This window comes from Lathyrus oleraceus, chromosome 6 (genome assembly GCF_024323335.1).
Source record: "Lathyrus oleraceus cultivar Zhongwan6 chromosome 6, CAAS_Psat_ZW6_1.0, whole genome shotgun sequence".
Taxonomy (NCBI): Eukaryota; Viridiplantae; Streptophyta; class Magnoliopsida; order Fabales; family Fabaceae; genus Lathyrus; species Lathyrus oleraceus.
The window spans coordinates 343,484,993-343,509,056 of record NC_066584.1 but is presented as its reverse complement, the minus strand read 5'-3'; the positions used below and the strand labels follow the sequence as shown (position 1 = coordinate 343,509,056).

The 24,064-nt window shown below is 37.9% G+C and overlaps 1 protein-coding gene across 1 annotated transcript; it reads left to right on the top strand.

Moving 5' to 3' along the window:
* The first annotated feature begins 17,450 nt into the window (after positions 1 to 17,450).
* Positions 17,451 to 18,206, top strand: LOC127095563 (secreted RxLR effector protein 161-like). Its single transcript, XM_051034237.1, has one exon. The coding sequence runs from the start codon at positions 17,451 to 17,453 to the stop codon at positions 18,204 to 18,206; it is 756 nt and encodes a 251-aa protein (XP_050890194.1).
* The last annotated feature ends 5,858 nt before the right edge of the window (positions 18,207 to 24,064 follow it).

Genomic DNA, 24,064 nt, shown 5'->3' with positions numbered 1-24,064 from the left:
AATTTGACTCTTCTATTTATGTTAATCATCAGACTATGGTTTTAAATTGCGGTTGCGGATGTTGCGGTTGCGGCCAATGCAATCACAGGGTTGCGCATTACGTCCGTTGCAACGTGAAATTATTTTATACGCGCATTAAATATAAAAAAAATAAAAAATTATTTTAATTATTTATGTTTCTTGTATTTATAATTGTGTATTAGTTTTAATTCATTTTTAAACTATTTTATCATATTTATTATATGATATATATGTATAATTTAAGTTGAATTATAATTAAACAAATATTATCATAAATGATACGGTAAGTTTAATCAAACATAAGCACATAATATATGTTACAATTTATTTAAAATAAAAAGTACTATAGGCAAAAATATATTAATGTCCTATATTGCAATCTTGATGGTGAAAAACAACATCATTTTGTTACATAAAGATGTCCACTGCACAAAAAAAATAATGATGAAACTCCTTAATTAGTATCTTTAAATTGCATGTAATATTAAGACTTTTCACACATAGAATTAACTAAATATAAATTCAAATGCTTTAAAATATAACTTACATGTCTCTTTCTACCACATAGTGGAATGGCGTGAAGGAGCATAACTTGTATTTTCACTCTGATTATCATCTTGTGTAGCTCCTTGTCCAAAGAGATAACCAAAAAAATCATCACTTGATTGTTGATGATAAGGATTGTGATAATTCGTTGATTGTTGGTAGTATGGAGGAGCTTGATCACTAGGATATTGGTTATAAGGGTTGAAATATGAATATTGATAAACAAGTGGATAAGATTGTTGACTACTTTGTGATGAATCACCAATCCTAAAATCACTAAAACTATGAGCAATACTAGAAGAGGAAGAATCTTCAAGTGGAACATTTTGTTTCATTTTCCCCTTTCTTCCAGATTGTGACACATTTCCTCTTGTCTCAATTAGCAAGTTGTCAGAATGATCCATATCAGTTAAGTTCCTATAACGCCTATAATTTGGTGGTGTTTCGTGATATGGATCAAGTTCATCATCTTTTCCTTCATCATCATCACCTCCACTTCCACCTTCACCTTCGTTATCCACTTCATTACCAACCCCATCACCACTATTACTGCTTGGTGGACTTAAACCACCACCACTTTCATTAGTTTCACTATTATCATCAACATTTTCATCATCTGTATCAACTATCGGCAACCACTCTGCATTTTGAACTTCATCCAATAATGGATTTTCCCTCTCTTCTATCCAATAAGATAACAGATCTTCTTGAAATACATAGTCAAGATTTATCGGATCAAAATTTGCATCTATCTCTTCCTGACTCTTCTTTAATTTATCCCTCATTCTTAACTTCATATTGTAATGTGTGAAGACAAGCTTATGCAATTTTTTGTACTTCAATTTGTTTCTTGTCTTTCTGTAGATATAGCTAAATGTATTCCAATTTCTCTCACAGTTTGTGGCAGAGGTTGTTTGACAAACAACTTTCATAGCCAAACGTTGAAGTTCAGGAGCACATGAACCATGGTATTCCCACCATTGGGCTTTTCAAAGAAGAAAAAAAGAACATTATTGACTATATTAAAAAAATGAAGTATATTTATAAAAAATTATTTTTAAAAAATTATATTTTACCTGCATCCATTTTAGACCATGATTTTTGAGCTAGAGGTGTACCAAAAGTTTCACTCTTTTCTCTAAAAAGTGTTAGCTAGGTAATATAACAAAACATATAAGTGCATAAACAAATTTCTTAATAAATAATCTATCAAATGAAAATATAATATCCATTACTTACTTGGTTTAAAGCTTTGATTTGATCATCCATGTTTCTTTCTATCTTCATGATTACATTAGTTGTTCCATTAAATATTTCTTTATACACAACTTTCCAATGTTCAATTCTATATTGAAATTGCAGATTAAGAAAATAACCCTGATGTGAAAATCAGTTATTATTATATTTGGAATGATAACGAGAATTTTGTTGAATTACTTGTTTTGCTTGATCAATGGCTTCATATATGAAACCCATTGTTGGTTTCTCATCACCATCAACTAGTCTCAAAACTTTTACAATTGGCTCAAATACTTTCAATATATCATTAGCCTTACTCCAAAAGTCTTTACTCATAACAACTTTCCTTGCTTCGTATCCCGGTCCTTTCTTTTCTTTACCATATTTTGTTTTTCTAAATTCTTAAGAATTGAACATGTTTTCAAGACCTTCCTTTTGTCTCACAATTGCTTAAAGTTGTAGAAATTGTGTTACAAATCGGGTAACACCAGGACGAACAATATCTCTACCACCTGTTGTTACCACGAAAAATCTCTAAGGCATGCTGAAAGCATAGTTAATGACAGAGTCCTGTGAATTTGGGGGTTATACCCCATCAAAGGATGAAGAGGTGTTAGAGGCAAGCAAGACTAGGAAAAAACACAAGTCAAGGGATGAAGTCGACAGGAGAAGCTGGCCTGGTCGACAGGCCATTCCGTCGACTGAGGTGAAGTTTGAGACTTAAAGAATTATAGCCAAATGCGTAGAAGACAACATCGCCCTAACGTCTGGGCGGGAGAAATTTGAAATTTAAAAATAACCAGCAGTTACAAGAAGAATAAGAGCACCAGAATCTGGAACAGTTAGCAAGACATGGGTGCAACGGTTGTGCAGATCGTGTGACATAACATCTGCTAGTTTCTAGGAGTTTTAGCTTATGAGCAGTTCCTTTAGTTTAGTATAAATAGAACGTCCCACGAGGGGCTCGAGGTGTTCACTTTGTACTAAAAATCACTTGTAAGAAAACTTCCCATTCCAAGCGCGAGGAAGCAAGAGTTTTTTGAGAGTGCTATGTACGTGAATCACCACATTTATTTCAATGCAACTTCCTTACTTTTCAATTGTTCCCGTTGAACATTTTATCTTAATTTCATTTACTTTTCAGTTATCATTTTACGTTGTCGTTTACACTGTCGACACTGATTCTATTACGATAATAGAGTTTACCAAAAGTGTGTTCGTCGTGTACATCTTTTGAATGCTATAGCGATGTCAGTCACGAGTCACCTATAGGTTGTAGCATTGTCTAAACCGTTCGTGTGGGAAATCCTACGCTTGTTTAACACTTTGTTAGGAGCCGTTCCTCACAAAGTTATTTCGTCGAGTTGGACAAGCCTCACTTGCACTAGCACATGTCTTAGGATCAACTGGTCGATCCTGCAAGTAACCCTTTGTTTTAAGGCCTAGGGAGGACCGATGGTTGTTTACCAATTTCCACAATAAACAAAATGGCACGCCCAGTGGGACGGTACTAGAGTAGTTGCGAAATTGCATGAAACTTAGAAGTGGCAAACTGTATAGCAAGCCACGAAGCACTGTGAAAATGTCAGAAACTAACACGGATGAAGTACCACAAGGAACTTTATCCACTACGAAAACAGTAATCTCACATGTTGCCACTTTGCCACCGATGACAAGTGCAACCTTAACCATGTCGACCACGGGTGCGGTTGGAACATCAATGCCTCAACCTCCACCGGGGGGTTCAGGATCAACGATAACGACGTTCAGACCTTATGTGCCTCGCTTTGGCGCCACAGATCCTCTTTATGGAATGCCATATTCCTTAATGCCAGGATATCAATCGATATCAAGTGCAACACTGTTTTCAGATACAAGTCCACCCTTGCGGGGATCAGCGCAAGGGGGCAACATTATGAATAATACTCAGAACAGAACCATGCCGCTATCGAACACTTCAGTAGCGGTGTTGAGACAACAAATGGACGATAGTAACCATGAATTGGTTAACATGTTGACCAGCCAGATGGGAACAGTCTTTAATCCAGTAATACAAGAATCTGCTGAAACAAATAGGGGCAAATCAATTGACACGCTTGTGCAATTTTTTGGGGGCACCGGCTCGACAGATGGCACAAGTGGTTAGGCAAGTTGTTCCTGTGCAAATGGAAATAGGGGCAGCAAAAGATGAGACAGTCCACGAGGGACAAATCATTAGACCCCTTCAAAATCAAGGCGTTGAATCAGGAGTCGCGGGACGTAACCAGATGGTAATGGTTAACCGACACCAGGATGTTGATCAAATTATCGATCAACATCACCAAGAAGACTTAGCCGTGGAAAATAATTTGACGACTATCGTCGAAAGGATTATGGCTAGAAATGGTATGGGTGCTACATTGCAAAGGCCATTGTACGCCTCCAAGTTGAGGCGCCCAGGGGGATGAAAGTGCCTAAGTACACTAAATTTGGGGGAGAGTCTCGTGAATCGACAATAGAGCATGTTGCTAGATACTTAACAGAGTCAGGAGATCTGGCTCATAATGAATGTTTGAGAGTAAAAAACTTTCCCTCCTATCTTACTAAGGCTGCCTTCACATGGTTTACTTCGTTGGCCCCAAGTTCAATCGATTCATGGGCCAAATTAGAAAAGAAGTTCCATGAACACTTTTACGAAGGACACTCCAAAATTAGTTTGGCAGAATTGTCTAGTATCAAGAAAAGGTTTGCTGAGAGCATCGACGATTATCTGAATCGTTTTAGGTCCTTAAAGGCTAGGTGTTTTACGCAAGTTCCAGAACATGAACTGGTTCAAATGGCCGTGGGGGGATTAGATTATTCCATTAGGAAGAAAATAGATCCAACTTTTTTGAAAAGTATGTCACAATTGGCTAATAGAGTCCGGCATCTAAAACGGATAAGGTTAGAAAAAGTTAGGCACAATAAGTCTAAGAAAGAAAAGGTAGCGGTTGTCGAATACGACGCAACAGACCCAATATGTGAGGCTGATTATGCTTCATCGACCGAATTAGAAATCGACGTGGCTGAACTAAAGCCAGGATCCTCCTATGAGTGTCGATCATTGCTTCCTGCGCAAGGAAAAAATCCTGTCGAACACAACCCAAAATTCCCTTCGAAAACTTATACTTTTGACGTGTCGAAATGTGAGGAAATTTTTGACTTGTTGGTCAAAGATGGTTAAATGGTGGTACCTCCTGGTACTAAAATACCACCGTTAGACCAGAGACAGAAAAGAGGGTTTTGTAAGTATCATAACTATCTTGGTCATAATACCTCTAATTGTTATCTTTTCAGGGATTTGGTTTAGAAAGCGATTCAAGAAGGCAGGCTGAAATTTGTTGGCCGCAGAATGAAGATCGACGTTGATCCTCTTCACCAGGAGGAAGCCCTATTCGTGGAGCCAGTCGAGATCAACATGGTCGAGATCACCGAATACGATGAGGCCAACATGCTGGAGCAAACGGGTGAAAGCCCAGTTGTCGATATAGCTGATGTTTACCCAAGGGCTAATGAAGACTTGGTGGATTTCCTGTATCGCTGCAAGAACAAGGGTTCACAAGTGTGCCTGTGCCCTAGGTGTGGTGTTGTCACCGACAAAATAGCGGCGGAGAATTTCCAGAAACTGCAATTAGGTAAAAGCAAAAGAAATGGGCCGACCAGGGGTTATCAGAATGAAAGAGGCTCAAAAAAGGCTGTGGGAAATACCCAAGTAAGGCCTAAGAGCTCTGTACCGTCGGCAAGTGCCCCTAGAGGTACTTGGATCAAGCCTCAGGAAAAACAAGACACCCCACAAGGTGTTGTTGCTGCTGCTAGAGAAGGTCTAGCAATTAACTACAGGCGTGAGTTTAAGTCTGAAAAAAGGACTCATGTCTCTGAAAATTATTTGGGGAAGAACCCCATGTCGAGAACTCAATGGAGACGCTTTCAGAGGCGTAAACAGGCCGAAAGAGAGGCTGCAAGAAGCATGGCCAGTGAGGGGAATGCTGGGAAGAAAATTGTTGTGAAGGTCGACACAGCAGCGAAGGAACGGATCAGAGAGTATGTCCGTCGACCAATTGAGAAATGTTCTGATGAAGTGATTGATGACTTCAATTCAGAGTCTGAAGCAAGTCTGGATATCTTGGTCAACGTGGTGTCAATCCTACCACAAGAATACAAATGTGTGACTGAAGTGGAGGAGTCGGTAGACGATGCTGACGCTGAAGAAATGGCTCTGCACCAGCCAAGATGCTATTTTATGTTGAACGATGGCTCTACTAAAAGCCAAGAGGCAGTGTTCGAAGACCAATGATGACCATGAAGAATCATTTGAAACCACTGCTAATAAGGGCAAAAGTGGAAGGCGTAACTGTCAACAAAGTCTTGGTCGATTGTGGTGCCACGATTGGCAAGTATGATACCGACATCAGATCTAACAACGTGGTTTTGTCTGACTATGGAGGAAAGACGAAAAGCACCATGGGAGTGATTATGGTGAATATCACGGTGGGTTCAATAACCAGAGCGACATTATTTATGGTGATAGACGCTAAGCCAAGTTACAACTTGCTATTGGCAAAGAGTGGCTACATGGTGTCGGAGTCGTACCATCTTCAGCGCACCAAAGGTTGGTGACTTGGAGAGAAGATGGAGTGGTCGAAAATATTGAAGCAAACCAAGGGTACTTCATGGCCGACGTAAATAATGTCGACAAGAAGGAATTTGAGAGGAAGCTGGCCAATATTTCTCCTTGCTTTCCAACTGAGGATGTATATGCTAATCTGAGTGAAGCTTTCGTCTCTCTAACTCTGCACGAGACTCATGGCTTCATTTGGGATGTGGAACGCCTGAATGATCCACCCTATACAGGTATCCGACCGACAGGCTGGGGAGACATCACTGATGATGACTGAGCTAGAAACTCTAAGAAAGATTTCCGCATACGTTGCCGAGAACAAAATAAAGTCGGCTCTAGAGGCTGAAGAAAACATGGTTGTCGAAGCCTATGCGTTAAATAAAGAGGGTCATATGGCTATTGGGCCAGAACCCCTAGACAAGCCAACTTTGGCTAAAAGGAACATCGACATGCATCGTTTGGACTGTATTTATGACAATGAACCTTTAGGGTTTGAAAAAGACCCAAAGGCACCAGAGAAAATCAGACCAAAAGACCCCTTGGAAGAAGTCGAACTTGGCGAGAATGGCGAGAAAAGGCCAACATCGACAAAGAACTAAAGTCTGAGGTAATATCCATACTTAAAGAATTTAGGGACTATTTTGTTTGGGATTATAAAAAAATGCCTGGTTTAAGTAGGGATTTGGTCGAGTTAAAGCTGCCAATAAAAGCTGGAAGAAAGCCAGTAAAGCAGACGCCCAGGCGTTTCGCCCCAGAGATCATGGCAAAGATAAAAGCAGAAGTAGAAAGACTCCTGAAAAGCAAGTTTATTCAAACTGCAAGGTATGTCGAATGATTGGCCAATATTGTGCCAGTCATCAAGAAAAATGGGTCTTTAAGAGTATGTATTGATTTTAGAGATCTAAATGCTGCCATTCCAAAAGATGAGTATGCGATGCCCGTGGCGGAAATGTTGGTCGATTCGGCCGCTGGTTTTGAATATTTAAGTATGTTAGATGGTTATGCTGGATATAACCAGATTTTTATTGCAGAAGAAGACGTGCCGAAGATGGCGTTTCGATGCCTAGGAGCCTTGAGGACATATGAGTGGGTTGTCATGCCATTTGGCTTGAAAAATGCCGGAGCAACATACCAGAGGGTAATGAACTCAATGTTCCATGATTTTATTGAAGATTTCATGCAAGTATAGATTGATGATATTGTGATAAAATCAAATGGTCGACATGCTCACATCGAACATCTTCGAAAGGCCTTTCTAAGGATGAGGAAATGTGGATTAAAAATGAATCCATTAAAGTGTGATTTTTGTGTGCAAGCAGGAGACTTTCTTGGCTTTGTGGTGCAGAAAAAGGGTATTGAAGTAAACCAGAGCAAAACAAAAGCGATTATGGACGTCAAGCCTCCGTCGACCAAAAAGGAGCTACAATCTTTTTTGGGAAAAATAAATTTTCTTAGAAGATTTATATCAAATTTAAGTGGCAAAGCAAAAGCTTTCTCCCCACTACTTCGACTGAAGAACGATGATTTCAAGTGGCAGGATGAGCACCAAGAGGCTTTTGACAAAATCAAAGAGTATCTGATTAGGCCTCCAGTACTGGCCCCTCATGTTAGGCATGGGCCAATGAGAATGTATATTGCAGCCTCAGAATCGACTATAGGAAGTATGTTAGTCCAAGAGGATGAAAAATGTGCCAAGAGACCTGTGTATTACCTTAGTCGAATGCTTAATGACCCTGAAACTAGGTATAGTGATATAGAAAAACTATGTATATGCCTGTATTTATCTTGTATGAAACTAAAGCAATATATCAAGCCTGTTGATGTGTACGTATCTTCCCACTTTGATATTATTAAACAGATGTTATCTAAACCAATTTTGCATAGTCGAATTGGGAAATGGGCTTTAGCGTTAACAAATTACTCCCTGGCGTACGTACCCTTGAAAGCAATGAAAGGGCAAGTAGTAGCGGATTTCCTTGTCGATCACTCAATGGTCGAAATGGCGCAAAATTACGTAGACTTAGCGCCATGGAGGTTATACTTTGACGGTTCAAGACATAAGCACGGATCTGGGATAGGAGGAGTCATAATTTCTCCAGATGTAATTCCAGCAGAGTTCAAATATAGAATTGAAGGGGTATGCACTAATAATGAAGCAGAATACGAGTCACTGATCACAGGACTTAAACTAATGCTAGAATTGGGGGCAAGGAATGTCGAAATTATGGGAGACTCGGAGTTAGTGATTAAGCAAGCATCAAAAGAGTACAGGTGTGTTAAAGAAAATTTAATCATGTATTTTGTGGTCACCATCAGATTACTCAAGAGGTTTGAACAAGTCAACCTCCAACACATACCATGAAAAGAGAACCAAAGAGCAAATGATTTGGCACAGAAGGCTTCAGGGTACAAAGCGTCGAATGACCAGGATGAAGAGGTCCAAGTAAGAGAGAAAGTACGAGCGACATTGTTGTCACCGTCAGATTTGTCGATTATGAAGTTGGGAGCTGTAGATAAAATTCATTTTGAAATTCTGACCGTCGACGACGGGGGGAAAGTGAATGGCGTAAACCACTAGTCGATTACTTACGCAATCCTGTAGGGTCGACAGATCAAAAGATAAAATATAGGGCCCTTAGCTACGTCTTGGTAAATTATGAATTATTCAAAAAGACGGTCGAAGGAGTGTTACTAAAATGCCTAGGAGAAAGCGAGGCATACGTGGCTGTGTCAAGCATACATAGTGGGGCGTGTGGGGCGCATCAAGCAGGTTTGAAGATGAAATGGCTCTTGATGTGCTCAGAAGTTTATTGGCCTTCAATGTTGAAAGATTGCATTGAATTTGCTAAAAGCTGTCAAGAATGTCAATTACATGGGGGCATACAACACGTGCCTACAAGCGAGTTGCGTACAATTGTGAAGCCCTGGCCATTTCGAGGATGGGCTCTGGATGTTATAGGAGAAATAAAACCAGCCTCGTCGAAACAACAAAGGTATGTTTTAGTCGGTATCGACTATTTCACAAAATGGGTTGAAGCCGTAGCATTAACAAATGTAGACCAAGGGGCTGTGATAGATTTTGTCCAAAGTTATATCATCTACAGATTTGGCATCCCAGAAACAATTACAACCGACCAGGGGTCAATTTTCACTGGTCGAAAAGTGCAAGATTTTGCAAAAGAAATGGAAATCAAATTACTGACTTCTACCCCCTATTACGCAAAGGCGAATGGCCAAGTCGAAGCTGCTAATAAGGTGATCATCAACCTAATAAAGAAACACATAGGAAAGAAACCAAGAAATTGGCATAAGACGTTAGACCAAGCTTTGTAGGCATGTCGAACGTCACCAAAAGAAGCAACTGGAACAACTCCATTTCGACTAGTGTTTGGGCATGACACAGTGTTGCCAGTAGAGATTCAGGTCCAGGCGGTCAGAACCCAAAGGTAGTATGAAATACCTTCTGAAGATTACTGGAGTATGATGACGGACGAACTGGTCGATGTAGATGAAGAAAGAATGTTAGCTTTGGATTCCCTACAAAGGTGGAAAGAAAAAGTCGCCAGAGCCTACAATAAGAAGGTGATCCGGCCTATGGACAGAAATGATAGAGTCTTGGGTAAATGGTCCCCTAATTGGGAAGGACCGTTTAAGGTTTTGCATGCCTTTTCTAACAACGCCTACGAGGTCGAGGAGTTGGCACTAGATAGGCGAATCCTAAGAGTGAATGGAAAGTACTTGAAAAAATATAGGCCTCTCCTTCAAGAGGTCAAGACTTTGACAAACTAAATAACTGTCGAAAGAACTATGTTGGAAACCAGCTGCAAAAGGCACAGAAAATAAATACACAATGCTAAAAGTAAGAAGGATAACATTAAAGTGGCAAGAAGCCATTGTTTAAACATTACAAAAAATTCATACAAACAATAGAAACGGTCAAAGTTGGCCGAACTTAGATTGGAAATATTTAAGCTCAAAATTGTAATGCAAGGACGTAGGCTCCAAGGTGTCGGCGTGGGCTTTGAGCTTCCCAAGCTTCCCTTCGACAGTCATAAGCTCTTCAGCGACCGCTAAGGAATCACCAGTGGTTTGCTCCATAGTGACCTGGGCAGGTTTTAGAACTTCGTCGATAAAGCGTGACTCCTCCTTGGTAATTGATTCCAACTCACTATCCAGAGTGTCAATTTGACGTCGAAGGGCATCAATTTGTTGACGTATCTTAGTGGCCCTTGTTTGTTTGGAGATCAATTCTTTCTTCCGCTCCTCCATAGCCCCTAACATGTTGGTGACTTCCGCATTGGCGTGCATCACCCACTCCCATTTTTCCTTCACAGAGGCCTCAGTAGCAGTAATCTGGCATTCAGTGTCCCTGACGCTGTCGAGATGGTGCAGCATGGGAACCAAAAGTTGTTCTAAAGCGACCATTGCACGTTTGGCATAATCTGAGAGCTAGAGATCTTTTAGTTGGGAAAGCACGCATATGATCTTTGGACCGACAGCGGGTTCATGCATGAGCACGAAAGGAAGGTCAGGATTCAAGGTGTGAACATGGATTTTATCCATTAGAGCCTTAGTCTTCGTCGCCTCAGGGCCCATTTTACCAGAATGAAGCTGCTTAGAGTCGGAAGAGGCATCACGCGATTTCACCAGATTACGGAGCCTGGCAATTGCTTCTAACGCAGAAGGCTTTATCGCCAGCTCCGGGAAAGACAAAGGGGAAGAAGCCGACGGAGGAGTAGTCTGAGAAGAGGGAGAAGCAGTCGACAGAGGAGTAGTCTGAGAGGGTTGTTACTTATTGGTGTCGACACCTACTGGTCCCCGTGGATCCTGCAAAGGCAAGGAAGCTAAAGAAAGACTAGAGTCAGAACTAGTCGAACTGGAGTCCGGATGCGTTGCAGGACTAGTGATTGAGTCAGAGTCACTATCGCTAATCTGGATAGGGAATTCAATGAACTCACCAGCGGTATCGACAGACTGTAGTGAGCGAGCTAGAGAAGAAACCGGCGACGAGGGAGTGTAGTTGACAACAGGTTGAGTCGGCTCAGCAGAGGCATCAGCCTACGGTAAGGAAAAATGTGTAAGAGAAGTACAATAATCCAAGGGAGTAAACAGGAAAAACAGGTAATTACCTGTGTCGACACAGGGGAGACTGCATCCTGATTTTCTTTCCCCAAGGCAGCAGCAGGGGAGGTGCCAATCGACGGTGAAGCTCCTATAACTGGACTAGGAACCTTGTCGAGGATGGAAGTGTCGACCATAAGGGTGTCGACATCTTCAGCAGGAACCTCTGGAGTGGGCATTGTATGGTGCCTCTTCTTCTTGGTTTCGCCACTCCTGGAGGGAGAGTCATGCTTCTTCCTCTTGTGGCCATGGTGGCTTTTGGATTTATGCTAGGAAGTGTGCTAGAGACACGAAGAGAGGTTATAAGCAGATATTCTAGCCAGAAGATCAGACAAGCCGACAAGAATTACCTCAAAGCCTGTCGGGGCAGAGCGTTTGTGTTTTTTGGATTTTTTGGAGTGAGAGGAGACAATGGGGTCTGTCGAACGTGGTTGACCCTGCACATAAGCGAGATATTAGAGACCACGTAGTATTTCCCTTAAGAAGTCACAAGAGTAAATGGAAATGTGTCAGATAGGTGCATACAGAAGAACTGGGCTTCCTCAAGACTTGAGCAATAGAGCGCTCATCATCATCAGAGGGTTTCTCAGGAGCAGCCTGCAAGAAGGGAGATGATGGATAAGAATAAAACCAAAAAGCCAAAGGAAATAGAAACTCAACCAGAGTCGAACCTGAGCCTCCTGTGTCGAAGGAGTAGGTTGGTTAGCAGGTGCAGGACCTACAAGATCTAGAGGGATCGCTGCAAATAAACAAAAGAAACGCAAGTGAGCAACGAAAGCCAGCTGAAAGGAAGTGTTAAAATTTCCAGAGAAGTGTTACCAGGTTGTGTAGATTCGAACACACTAACATATTGAGGCTCAATATGAAGTGGCCTTGAGTATTCAGGCAGATAATGCTTCGTCGGGACCATTCTGTCGGCTATTTTCTTACGGCATTTTGTACGTATGAAACAGGACAATAAAACCACACTGGAACCAAATGACCAAAGGCCAAAGCCAAAGGTCTAGATGGCAGAGGAGAGAACTTGAGGTTTCCAAAGTGAAGAGCGTAAAGATACTTGTCTTTCGCGTAACCGGGGATTTTAAGTTTTGGAAGCCTGTCAGTTACTTTCGCCTTTAGTTCGACCGCATCCTCCCAGATGGTCCCACGAAGATTATCTGGTCGATACACAACTTAGAAATAATTCTGGAAAGCACGAATTTGTTTGACATGAAGAGCCTTACACTTCGTCGACTTCGCCTGCAAACAAACAAAAGCTTCAGTTCATTCAGATAGTTTGGCCTCAGGAGCACCAACATAAATGGTAAAATACGACTGCCACCAATCATGGAATTCTTTGGTACAGTAGTAGGCTGGTCGAAAAGGAAGAGAAGGGAGACGTGGTCGGTTTTTCCAAATGGTTTCAAGTTCCTCTTCGATCTCGCTCCAAGGTTGACCGTAGAGGATATTGGCGAGCAATTCTTGAGAGGAGAACACGGACTTGGGAATGAATTGGCAAAGGCCAAATTGCCTGGCCACAAGGTTAGGCTGATAAGCCACTAATCCAAGATTGTTGCTAGAGGTTTCAGCCGACAGGAATCGAGGGACTAGAAGACGCCTCCAAATGAGGAAGGTTTCATCTCTATGTTCCCCATAAGTCAGAGGGAAAGGTCTAGTGAGCCACGCAGGACCCTCAGTTTGATGGCTGAAAGGGGCCATAGAAGGTAGAAAATCGACACGGGTCAGCATGATGTTGAACAAAAGTCGAAATACTTGAAGGTCGGGGAAGTTTTTGTCGATAGGCGTCAGAGGGGTCAACCGTTTCCAGATAAGGTGTCGTTCCTCTGGGGGACACGCAACCCTCCTCATCCCGTAGGAGGCTATACCCTTAGAGAAAGTGGCATTGAGCCACAATTGCCAAAACCAGAAAGGCCCATGGACCAACACATTTTTCTTTCTGGAGTTCTCAGGGTCGAAGAGTCTAATTTGGCAGACAACCTCAGACAGAGACTCATAGATAGAAGCTAAAATAAGTTGGCCCAAGGCAATGTCACGCTCTTGGTGAAGTTGGGTTTCCAGGAGAGCAAAGTGCTTGGCTACCTGCATCGATCTGGAACAGAAGATAAAGCGGGATAGCCAGAGGGTCAAGAAAGCCACATGTTCCTCATCGGTCACATGGCCTGCAGAGGTGGCATGATGATCAATAAAATTGTTGTATGTTGGCTTGCGAGAGTCACCAACGTCGAACCTCAAGGGAATTGGCGCTACAGCTTCACAGTCGAAGACTTTGCCAGTCGGTTTCAAGCCAGTGATGGCAGTAATGTCCAGAAGTGTCGGCGTGATCATGCCACACTTGGTATGGAAGGAGTTGGTCGAACTCTCCCAAAATTGAAGGGCAGCTAATAACATGCCACAAGATTGGGGAGGGCCACAAACGGGCAATCTGTAGAAGGGTGTAGATGCTTGTCCTTTTCCAATGGTCGATTTTTTCTGATTCCAATCGATCCATCCAAGCGTAAAACTTAGGATAGTTTTTGGGAGGAGCAGTCCTGAAGTTCCTGTCGATGTAGAAAAGGGAAAAAGGTTGTTGAGTAGAAATCACAAGTTCAAAGATGTGACTGAAGGGGAAAAGGGAAGAATCTATTCTGGTAATCTTTCGGTGTCGGTTTTCTGGGAGAGGACCTAAGAATGCTAAGGGTTCATCAGCCAAAGAAAGAGGAATTAATACCTGAGAACGCCAGATTTTTGCCTTCTCTTTTGCAAACGGAGGCTCAGGAACATACTCCTTACCATCAATGTTGATAGGATGCGTGAGTTTAGCAGCAGAGGGTTTGTTGGAGCTTGCCATGGAGAAAATGGAAGATTGTCGTTTTGGAGAAGAAGAGTTTTCACAGAGCGCAGGAGACAAGTGTATGCTGAAGCAAAAGGGAGAAAAAAAGGGAAGAAGAAGAAAGAGTGAGGGTTTTATAGGGGTTAAACCTTGAGCGAAGAAGAGTTAGCGTTTGATTTTCCATTTTCGACACGTATGCCCATGTTCCCACGTTTGCAGACACATGAAGGAGAGAAGGTAGGCGTGATAGCAAACACGTTTCAGTCATAAAGACGTGAAGTGATGGGGATGCGATTTTGTGCGTCTCAAGGGAAAAAGGAAACATCCGCCATGATTATATGACGTCATCAACATGGGGTAAACAGAGGTCCCACTAAGTAGAAGTCGAAGCAATAAGGGGTAAGTCGACATTTCAAAGATGCCATCATCTCACCAACTTCGACAGTCGAAAATGGCATCTCTGGGGGGCATTTTGTTACCACGAAAAATTTCTAAGGCATGCTGAAAGCATAGTTAATGACAGAGTCCTGTGAATTTGGGGGTTACACCCAATCAAAGGATGAAGAGGTGTTAAAGGCAAGCAAGAGTGGAAAAAACATAAATAGAGGTGTTAGACTTACAATATATGTGTGGTTATAGATGAAGGTTGTCACCATTTTTGCTTCACTTAATAAATTATGTATGCTTTTATTTTTTCCTATATCCCCTAAGCAAAGATCTAAACAATGAGCTGCACAAGAAGACCAATATGAATGTGGCCTCTTCTCCATAAGCTTTTGACCAGCTGCTTTTAATGCGGCTTTATTGTATGTTACCACTTGAACTACATACTCTTCACCCACTTCTTCCACAACTTTATCTAATAATTGAAAGTAGTAGTTAGTGTTTTTACTATCAACATCAGAAGCATCAACGAATTTCCAAAATACAGTACCTTTATGACAATATACCAAGAAATTCATAATATGAGTATGGTTGATATTGTCTGTCCAACCATCACACATTATCGTTGCTCCTCTTTCTTGCCATGTTTTTTTCATACTATTTATCCACTATAACATTTCTTTATATTCAGCTTCTAAGTAAACATTTGAGACTTCATAAGGAGTTGCGCATTTGGCTTTTCCCACTTCAAAAGCAGCATAAATCAAATTATGCAACCAAGGAGAGTTAGATAAATTCATAGGCAAACACTCGTAAATTATAAATTTACTTACAACCTCTCCAAGCCTTTTTCTCCAAGTCTTCAAAAATCCTTTACCAGCTCTTGGTTGCTCCATATTTTGGCTCCTAACAAGATCAATATTTGTAGATTTCAAAGAAAAATATATGTCTTTTGGCTTTTCAGCCCCACTAACACTGAAACGAGAGCATCCACCATGTTCATATGCATTTTCAGAAGCTCTTGTTTCTCGTCTGAACTGCTGCATATTTTCCCATTCTCAGTGTGATCTAAGGCTTTCTTGTGTTGCATATCTGAATTGATCATCAATAAGAGTATTCACATCTTCATCTGCATCTTCATCATCTCCTCTTAAACGTTCTTCAAATTCTTCTTTTCTTCTCTTAGAATCATTTCTTTTTGCTTCTGAATCAAGTAAAAGTTTCATCATATTTTCTATAACCATAGTTGTTACTCTATCACAAGCCGCAACCTGTTCTTTCATGTGTGTTATATGTTGCTTCAGTCTTGTAATGCCACTTTTTATTACTACATTACAAAGTTTGCAACGAACATTATTGCGATTTCCGGGTTCTGGTGTTCCAAAATACCATCCAATATCCTCACTTGGAGCACCATCCAAACCTTTTATAGGAAATTGTTCTCGTGGAGGCATTATTCAATAATACATATTAATTGAATATATAAATAATTAGTTATAAATATAAAATTTAAATAAAATATGATATTCTCTTTAAAATTTAGTTAATCAATTTAAATAAACAAAAAGTGTTTGTCAAAAAAATAAAATATTCATTTTAAGTATTGGATGAATAAAATTTAATAATTAACGTTTTTTAATATTTACATAATTAACTACAAGACACAAGATTATAAATTCTTTAAAAAATTAAAACATTTCAAGCATCACAAAATCACAAACTTTAGCTAAAATTCATTCAATAAATTTTTATTTCCTCTATAAATTTTCTTCCATTTATTCACTAATACAATTTAAAAATTTAACTAATAAATTTTATTTCCTCTATAAATTCCCTCATTTATTCACTAAAATTTGTTCTCTCTAGTTTCCCTCTCTAAATTCCTGCCACTCACTCACTAAAATTTTAGCTAAAATTTTAAATAATAAATGAAAAATACATGTGATAAAGTAAAACTGATAAAGTCAATAAAATAAAAAAATAACATAATGATAAAAACCAGTAACAGAAATGCAACCAAGAGAGAAGAAGATCAATATGAAGTCTCACACTCTTGTAACAGAAATGAAAAAAACCAATAACCACATATCTACTACAATCGATGAAATTGGATGAAGAATATACTAAAAGGAAATCTATCACAAATCTACTATAGTAACAAGCTACTACAAAGATTATGAGTGAGTGAGAAAGTGAAGTAGAGTTCAAAGTTCATACCTTAAAATGGATGAAATTGGAGAAGACAATGTGAGTTTTTTCAGTTCTCCTTCACAAAATGCAACCAAGAGAGAAGAAGATCAACATGAAGTCTTGAAGGTATGAATTAGTGAATGTAAATTATTGAAGCAAAGACAATATAGATAAAACAATTTCTTGTATTTGGAATCTTAATGGAGGAGAATGAATGACATAAAGTCATTAGTTTTTGTATTTTGAATCTTGATGCAGAACAAAATTGGACATAGAGTTAATATTCCTGCTTTTTACATTCATTTCCTGCATAAAAGATTCTTATTCTTTACTTTTTTTTTAAATCAAAATTGAATTATGTATAAGAATCATGTGTTGCAGCTGTTGCGGTGGAAACACTGTTCTATTGCGGTAATTACCGTTATGTTGCACATCAAACAAATAAAGGATGGGATATTCATAAGTTAATCTAAATACTGCGAAGAACTTCTCAAAATATTTGACATGGATTCTTGTAAAGATATAGCCACTCCGATAGGATCAGGGACATATCTTGATCAGGATGAATCCGGAACACCAATTGACATAACTAAATATCGAGGTATGATTGGTTCCTTATTATATCTAACGGCTAGTCGACCTGATATTATGTTTAGTGTTTGTTTATGTGCTCGATTTCAAGCATCTCCAAAGGAATCTCATATCTCCGCTGTAAGGAGAATAATGAAGTATCTTAAAGGAACATCCGATGTCGGTTTATGGTGCCCCAAAGGTAGTATATGTAGTCTTGTTGGTTTTTATGATGCAGATTATACAGGATGCAAAACAGACAGAAAAAGCACGAGTGGAACCTGTCACATTTTTGGAAATGCACTAGTCTCGTGGTCGTGTAAAAAGCAAGCGAGTGTGGCTCTCAGCACCGCTGAAGCAGAATACATTGCCGCTGGTAGTTGTTGTTCTCAAATTCTTTGGTTAAAGCAACAACTTCGCGACTATGGTATAAACCTTGGAAGCATTGCTCTCAAATGCGACAACACAAGTGCCATCAATATTTCAAATAATCCGATAATGCATTCAAGAACCAAGTATATAGACATACGTCATTACTTCCTAAGGGATCACGTTCTCAAAGGCGACATCGAAATATCCTTCATTGATACCCAAAATCAACTCGCAAATATCTTCACTAAACCATTGTCAAGAGATGCATTCTATAAAATCAGAAGGGATCTTGGTATTTTAAGCGAAAGTGACATTTAATCGAATCAAGATCCTCAAATGGTTCACAAAAGGTACATCCACTCTTTCTCATAAAATTATTAGTAATTAATTGTTACTTGTTTAATTTTATTGAAAATATTTTTCTATTTTAAAAATTATGTTTGATTATGTGTTAATTTTTAAGTATTTATCAAAATTTGTTTGGTGTCAATCGATTGATTATCATGTGTTAATCGATTGGTCCCTCTTTATTTCTCACTTTTTGGTTTATAGTAACTTCATTCAATCAATTTCTTTCTCACTTCAATCAATTGGTTCCTCAATTTTTTTTAATTCATAGTATCAACCAATCGATTGGATTCCAAGCATCAATCGATTGGTCCTCCTTATTTTTTAAATTTTTTCACCATGCCAATCGATTGGTCCATGAGTGTCAATCGATTGGTCCTTAAATTTTTTCATTTTATTTGTTCAGCTTGCGCATGATTTCTCTCCATTTATTTTTCATTTTATTCCTTCACATGTGCTTGCTGCAATTCTACTAATACACTCTACCTTATGTCATTTAATTATTTTTGTCATTTACTACTTTTTCTCCTATTCCTTCTCTTTTTCTTTGGCTACTACCTAAAGTCTTCCTATTTCCATGTAAATGAATATTTACTAGGTCTTGTAAGTAGTCTTTATTTCACTTTAATATATTATTCATTGCCTTTTATTCCTTGGTCCAATCACCTTGATTCTTCACATTACCATCATTACTACACTTTATCACCTTGGACATAAAACCACACTTTCTACAAGGAATTTTTTTCCAGCATTGTTATTCGATATCTTCAAGGCTATTTGCTTCCTCCTTCATTTCCTTGTTTTCTCTTAACAACATCCATGGCTTCTCAACTTCAATCAAAAGGAAAAGGCAATGCTTCTAGCTCTAGAGGCCCTCTAGATCTTTCAAGGCTATTCACCACCAAGAGTCAGCAAGAGAGGTACGAGAAATATTTCTTTCAAAAGAAAATTATGAAACCAAAGTATGGATCCTTTGTCTCTTTTCCTGAGGATGTTTTTAGCTTCCCCACTGTTTTTGAAGATTTGGGCTTGAGTGACCTCATCTATTATAATGATGATTTTTACCCCAAATTGGTCAAAGTTTTCTATTCCAACATGGTGAAGAAGAAAGGAAAACTAACCTCTGTGGTGAAGGGAGTTCCAATCTCCATGACGGCCACCGAGTTAAGTGTTATTCTCGATATTTCTACTGGTGGTCACAAGTTTGTTGGCACAAAGGCTCCGTGGGAAGTCTATAGCAAACATTCCTTCTACTATAGTTTAAGTCGTTTGTCTGAGCATCAATTTTAGAACAAAAGGAAGAAGAGTTTAGGAGGAGATCTCCTGGAACGTGTGTACTGGTCACCAGCTAAGTTCTCTATTGATGATAGAATGTTGCATTATTTTTTAGTTTATGTTATTGTGCCTAGATTCTCAAATCATTGCACTATAACAGATCCGGATATGATGTTATTGTATGCTATTAAAAATAATTTCCGTGTAGATTGGGATCATACCATTCTTACTCACATGATGTCCCACGATGAATATGCTGATGGTTTGCCGTCACTTCAACATCAATATGGAGAATGGACTTTGTTTCTCAATGGAAAAGCCTTCCTACATTATTAGTATCAAGCAGGTCAATAGGAAGATGGGAGTTATATTCAATCACCGGACCCATGAGATCAAATATCTAGACATTGATGATGAAGAAACCCAACATGAAGTACACAGTGATGAAGACATTAATCCTCCTTCGTAAGCTCAACCTATTCAACCCTCCAACCAAATGATTATGGAATATCTTCAAAGGTTTCGGACAAATGTTATGATCGAGATTGGACATTTATCTTCAAGGATGGATCATTGGGAACTTTCACAAGGTGGTTTTCAAGGTGGTGGGTCAAATGATGGGAATAATCAGTGGTTAGATCTCTAGTGTTTTTGTTATGCTTCTTCTTTTTAATTATGTCATTATTCATAGTTGTTTATGTTTTTCGCGTACTTATTCCTATTTGTTTCTGCGTTGTAATATTTGAACTTATCTGTGTGGATGAATGTTTATGTTAATTTCCTCCTAGTTTTCTTGTGTTTTTTCCCTTCTTTTTGATCATGACAAAGGGGGAGAAAATTGTATGCCTATTTGTTTGCTTGTGTTATTTTATGCAGGTAATATCAAAACAACTCTTGTTCAAGATAGGGGGAGTTTATAAAAGCCTTACTTTCAAAAGATAGGAGGAGTTTGAGTTCAAGCTTAAAGATCGGTTGTCATCATCAAAAAGGGGGAGAATGTGAAGACAAGCTTCCTACAAGATTTTGATGAAGACAACATTTCAAACCCTCTATATCAAAAGAATGAAAAAGAAAGATTATATCAAAACTATACTCAAGATTTTCATGGATCAAGTAAAGGTATATGAGATTCTTGACAATATACTCCTAGTGCCCAAAAGTTTTTATCATGCATTATGTGCTCATTATAAAACTTTTTCTATCATGATTTTTATTTTAAAATTATGTTTAAAACATTGCATATTCAAAAGCTTTTTAACTTAGAAAATTTTCAATTTTTTGTCTGGATCAATCGATTGGTCCTGTATGTCAATCGATTGATCAAACTTTCTGTTTTAACATTTTTCGCTTCCAAAATCGATTGGTGCTTTGAATCAATCGATTGATCTTAGTTTATTTTTCAGTTTTTGGCCTATGTCAGTCGATTGGTCATATATGTCAATCGATTGATGTTGGGAAGTTTTTGAAAAATCTGAATTTTATTTCACCACTCCTTACACCATTTCATCATAACTCTTCATGACAAAACCTTACATCTTTTCATCAACAATTCTCAGATTTCTCTTTTAACCATTGTCATGCTATGATTTAAAGGATGCATTCGTACTATAAATACTCTTTATATTTTCATTTCAAATTTACCTCTTTCAAATCAATCTACAAAATCTCTCTGCATTCATCTTCATCTATATTTTCATAGACATATACTTTTGAAATAAATTTTCATATCATTTTCTTCAAAATTATTCTTGAGCACTTATAGATTATTTTGTCTTGAACCTTCATATTGTGAAAGAGAAGAAGATTCTAATCAATTGATTAAAATCTTGTCCAATACAAATATTCATATTCATTCAAAATTACTTTGTAAAATCCTAAGTACCAAGGATTGTTTGGTATTATGTGTGTTGCTTATCATCCAGGATTGTTGGAGAATAAATGTCAAGAAAAGGAAGAATTATTTTCTTTACTTGTGAGTTATGTTTTCAAGAGGATTGTTCTTGATCACTTAGTTAGAGGCTTGTTTTAGGAGATCTAACAATAATAAAATCTCTTACACATTATAAGGGGGCTGAAGTACTCTCAAGTTGTAAGGGGAACCAGTATAATTCCTGGTCTTCTTTACTTTCCGTAATTCTCCGCTTTCATCATCTTATCAATCCAGAAAAGAAAAGAACTTTTATCCACCAAATCAGAATAAATTTTCTAAAGTCCTAATTCCCGGTTCATTCCTAACTTACGATGGCGACACTATTTACCTAACATATTAAAATAGAAAAATGCTTCATGTAAATAACAAAAAATGTTTGAATGGATGGGTGTCAATGAGTGACTGCATTCAAGTGAATACAAATTCAGGATATTTTGATGGAAAGAAACTTAAATACAATTATGATAAGAAATCTTACAAAAGTGAATTCAAATAATATATATACCTAAAAGGCAAACAATATATATACCATCTCAATTTACATTAGCTTGATTTCATAGATCTTGCAAGTGTTGAAAGCATAGTGCATAAGGCACACCAATTAGCTTTACATGTAGAAGTTATATGATAGTGAGAGATAGGTTAAAAAGGCAAATGAAGTCAACACCACCACATATATTTCCTCTATGATTTTTGTGAATAACCCACCGCTGGTTAATTTGGGAATTCAAGAAAAACAAAACTTTGCTAACATTATGCCCTAAAAGATTGGATTTGCACAATAATCTAATAGTAAAAATTCACCTTGTGCACATTTGCATAACGAACATTATATTGATGAACATTATATGGTAGCTACCCATAATGAATAAGACGGGGACATAACTTCACGTGTCACAAAAGAAATAATTATATTGATGTTTAAAAATCATATTTGATAAAATGGATTAAATAGTAGTTTACTTGACCAAAACAACCCTAAGTCTCTAAGACATGCAATCATATGAATAATGACTCGATGGTCCTAAATCTGAGTAGAACATGTTAGATGAGTAGTACGTGATTCCAAGATGAAAAATGAAATTAGTTATCGAATCAGATGTAGTCGGGGGTGCAAAAAGAGTTTGAATCTAAAGAGATAGATGAAACTCAAAAGGAGAATGGTCGCCGAAATCCATATACAGGAAATTATCTGATTCAGTTGATGTGGTAACTAGGATAAAGGTCACAAAATTTGACAGTAGATAGCGATGGTGTTAGGGTTTTAGTTAAAAGGAGACAAAATTTAATAAATGAAAAACGTGAAATATACCTAGTTTCAAAGCTGTTAATATGTCAAGTGCAACTAGAAGAGAGAGGACTAAATGTTACATTCCAAACAATATATTTTAAAATGAGAACATTTTACTCATGAGTAACTTCCATTGTCAAAGAATGTAACATTTTACTCATGAGTAACTTCCATTGTCAAAGAATGTAACATTTTACTCATGAGTAACTTCCATTGTCATTCTTGATGATGAACTTCCATTGTCAAAGCATTCTCTCAAATACACTATTCCTCTGTGTACGGTTTTGTATTTTTCAATTTAACTTTTCACACTAATTAAATCTATAACTTCTATCACAATTAACTTCCATCGGGATATATTTTCGTTATATGACAATTGTTGATATAAGTGCTGAGAAATCACATTCAGCAATTCACAGAGGCATATCGGCTCTGATCTACTTGAAGTTCACAAAGGAGAATTAAAGTTACAATGATAGTTAATTAGATAAAAAGGACCAAGAACAATAATAAATGAACTTTACTCAGAGTGTGAATGTGGGATCATTTTCAGAGTGTGAATGTGGGATCATTTGAGCAGTAAAGGTTGTTAATTAGAAAATTTTACCTCATATTTCTATCATTATTGTTTTACCTCTATATTTTTTAAAATATTTCAATTCAACCATTTTCATTTATTAAATAATTTTATTATTTAATATTTATCATTTTATATTCCTACCAAAGTGTACCGGATAATTTTGTCCAAAACTTTTCAATTTGTGATTTTTCTTTATCAAATAACTTGCAATCAAGTTTTCCAGTATATATTTTTTCTTCATCAGATAACTTGCAATTAAGTTTTCGATATGTAATTTTTCTTCACCGGATAATTTGTAATAAAATTTTTTGTTATGTAATTTTTATTTACCGAATAACTTGCAATCAAGTTTTCCGGTACGTAATTTTTCCTCATCGAATAACTTGAGTTTAGGCATATATGAAAAACGTTAGTCTAAAGTAAATAAAATTGTGGTCTATTCTAATAGACATGGTTTTTTCAACTTATGAAAAATTGTATATCCCATGCATGAAAAACCGTTGCCCATTACTTTAGGCAACAATTTTATTTATTTTTGGCCACGATTTTGCATGTTGCTTAAACTCATTTTTTTTCAGATAACTCGTAATGCAAATTTTCACCTTAAGAAGCGATTTTATTTACTTTAGACCATAATTTTTAATTGTTGCTTAAAAGAATAACCACTTAAAATCAGTAAACATATTATATTTGTACATAAATGAAAAATTGTATGGATACGATATTGGTTGTTTGTCTCGATCAATTTTATG

Excerpts from the sequence above, each read along its gene's own strand:
- LOC127095563 (XM_051034237.1), top strand. The coding sequence starts at position 17,451 with ATGGATTCTTGTAAAGATATAGCCACTCCGATAGGATCAGGGACATAT.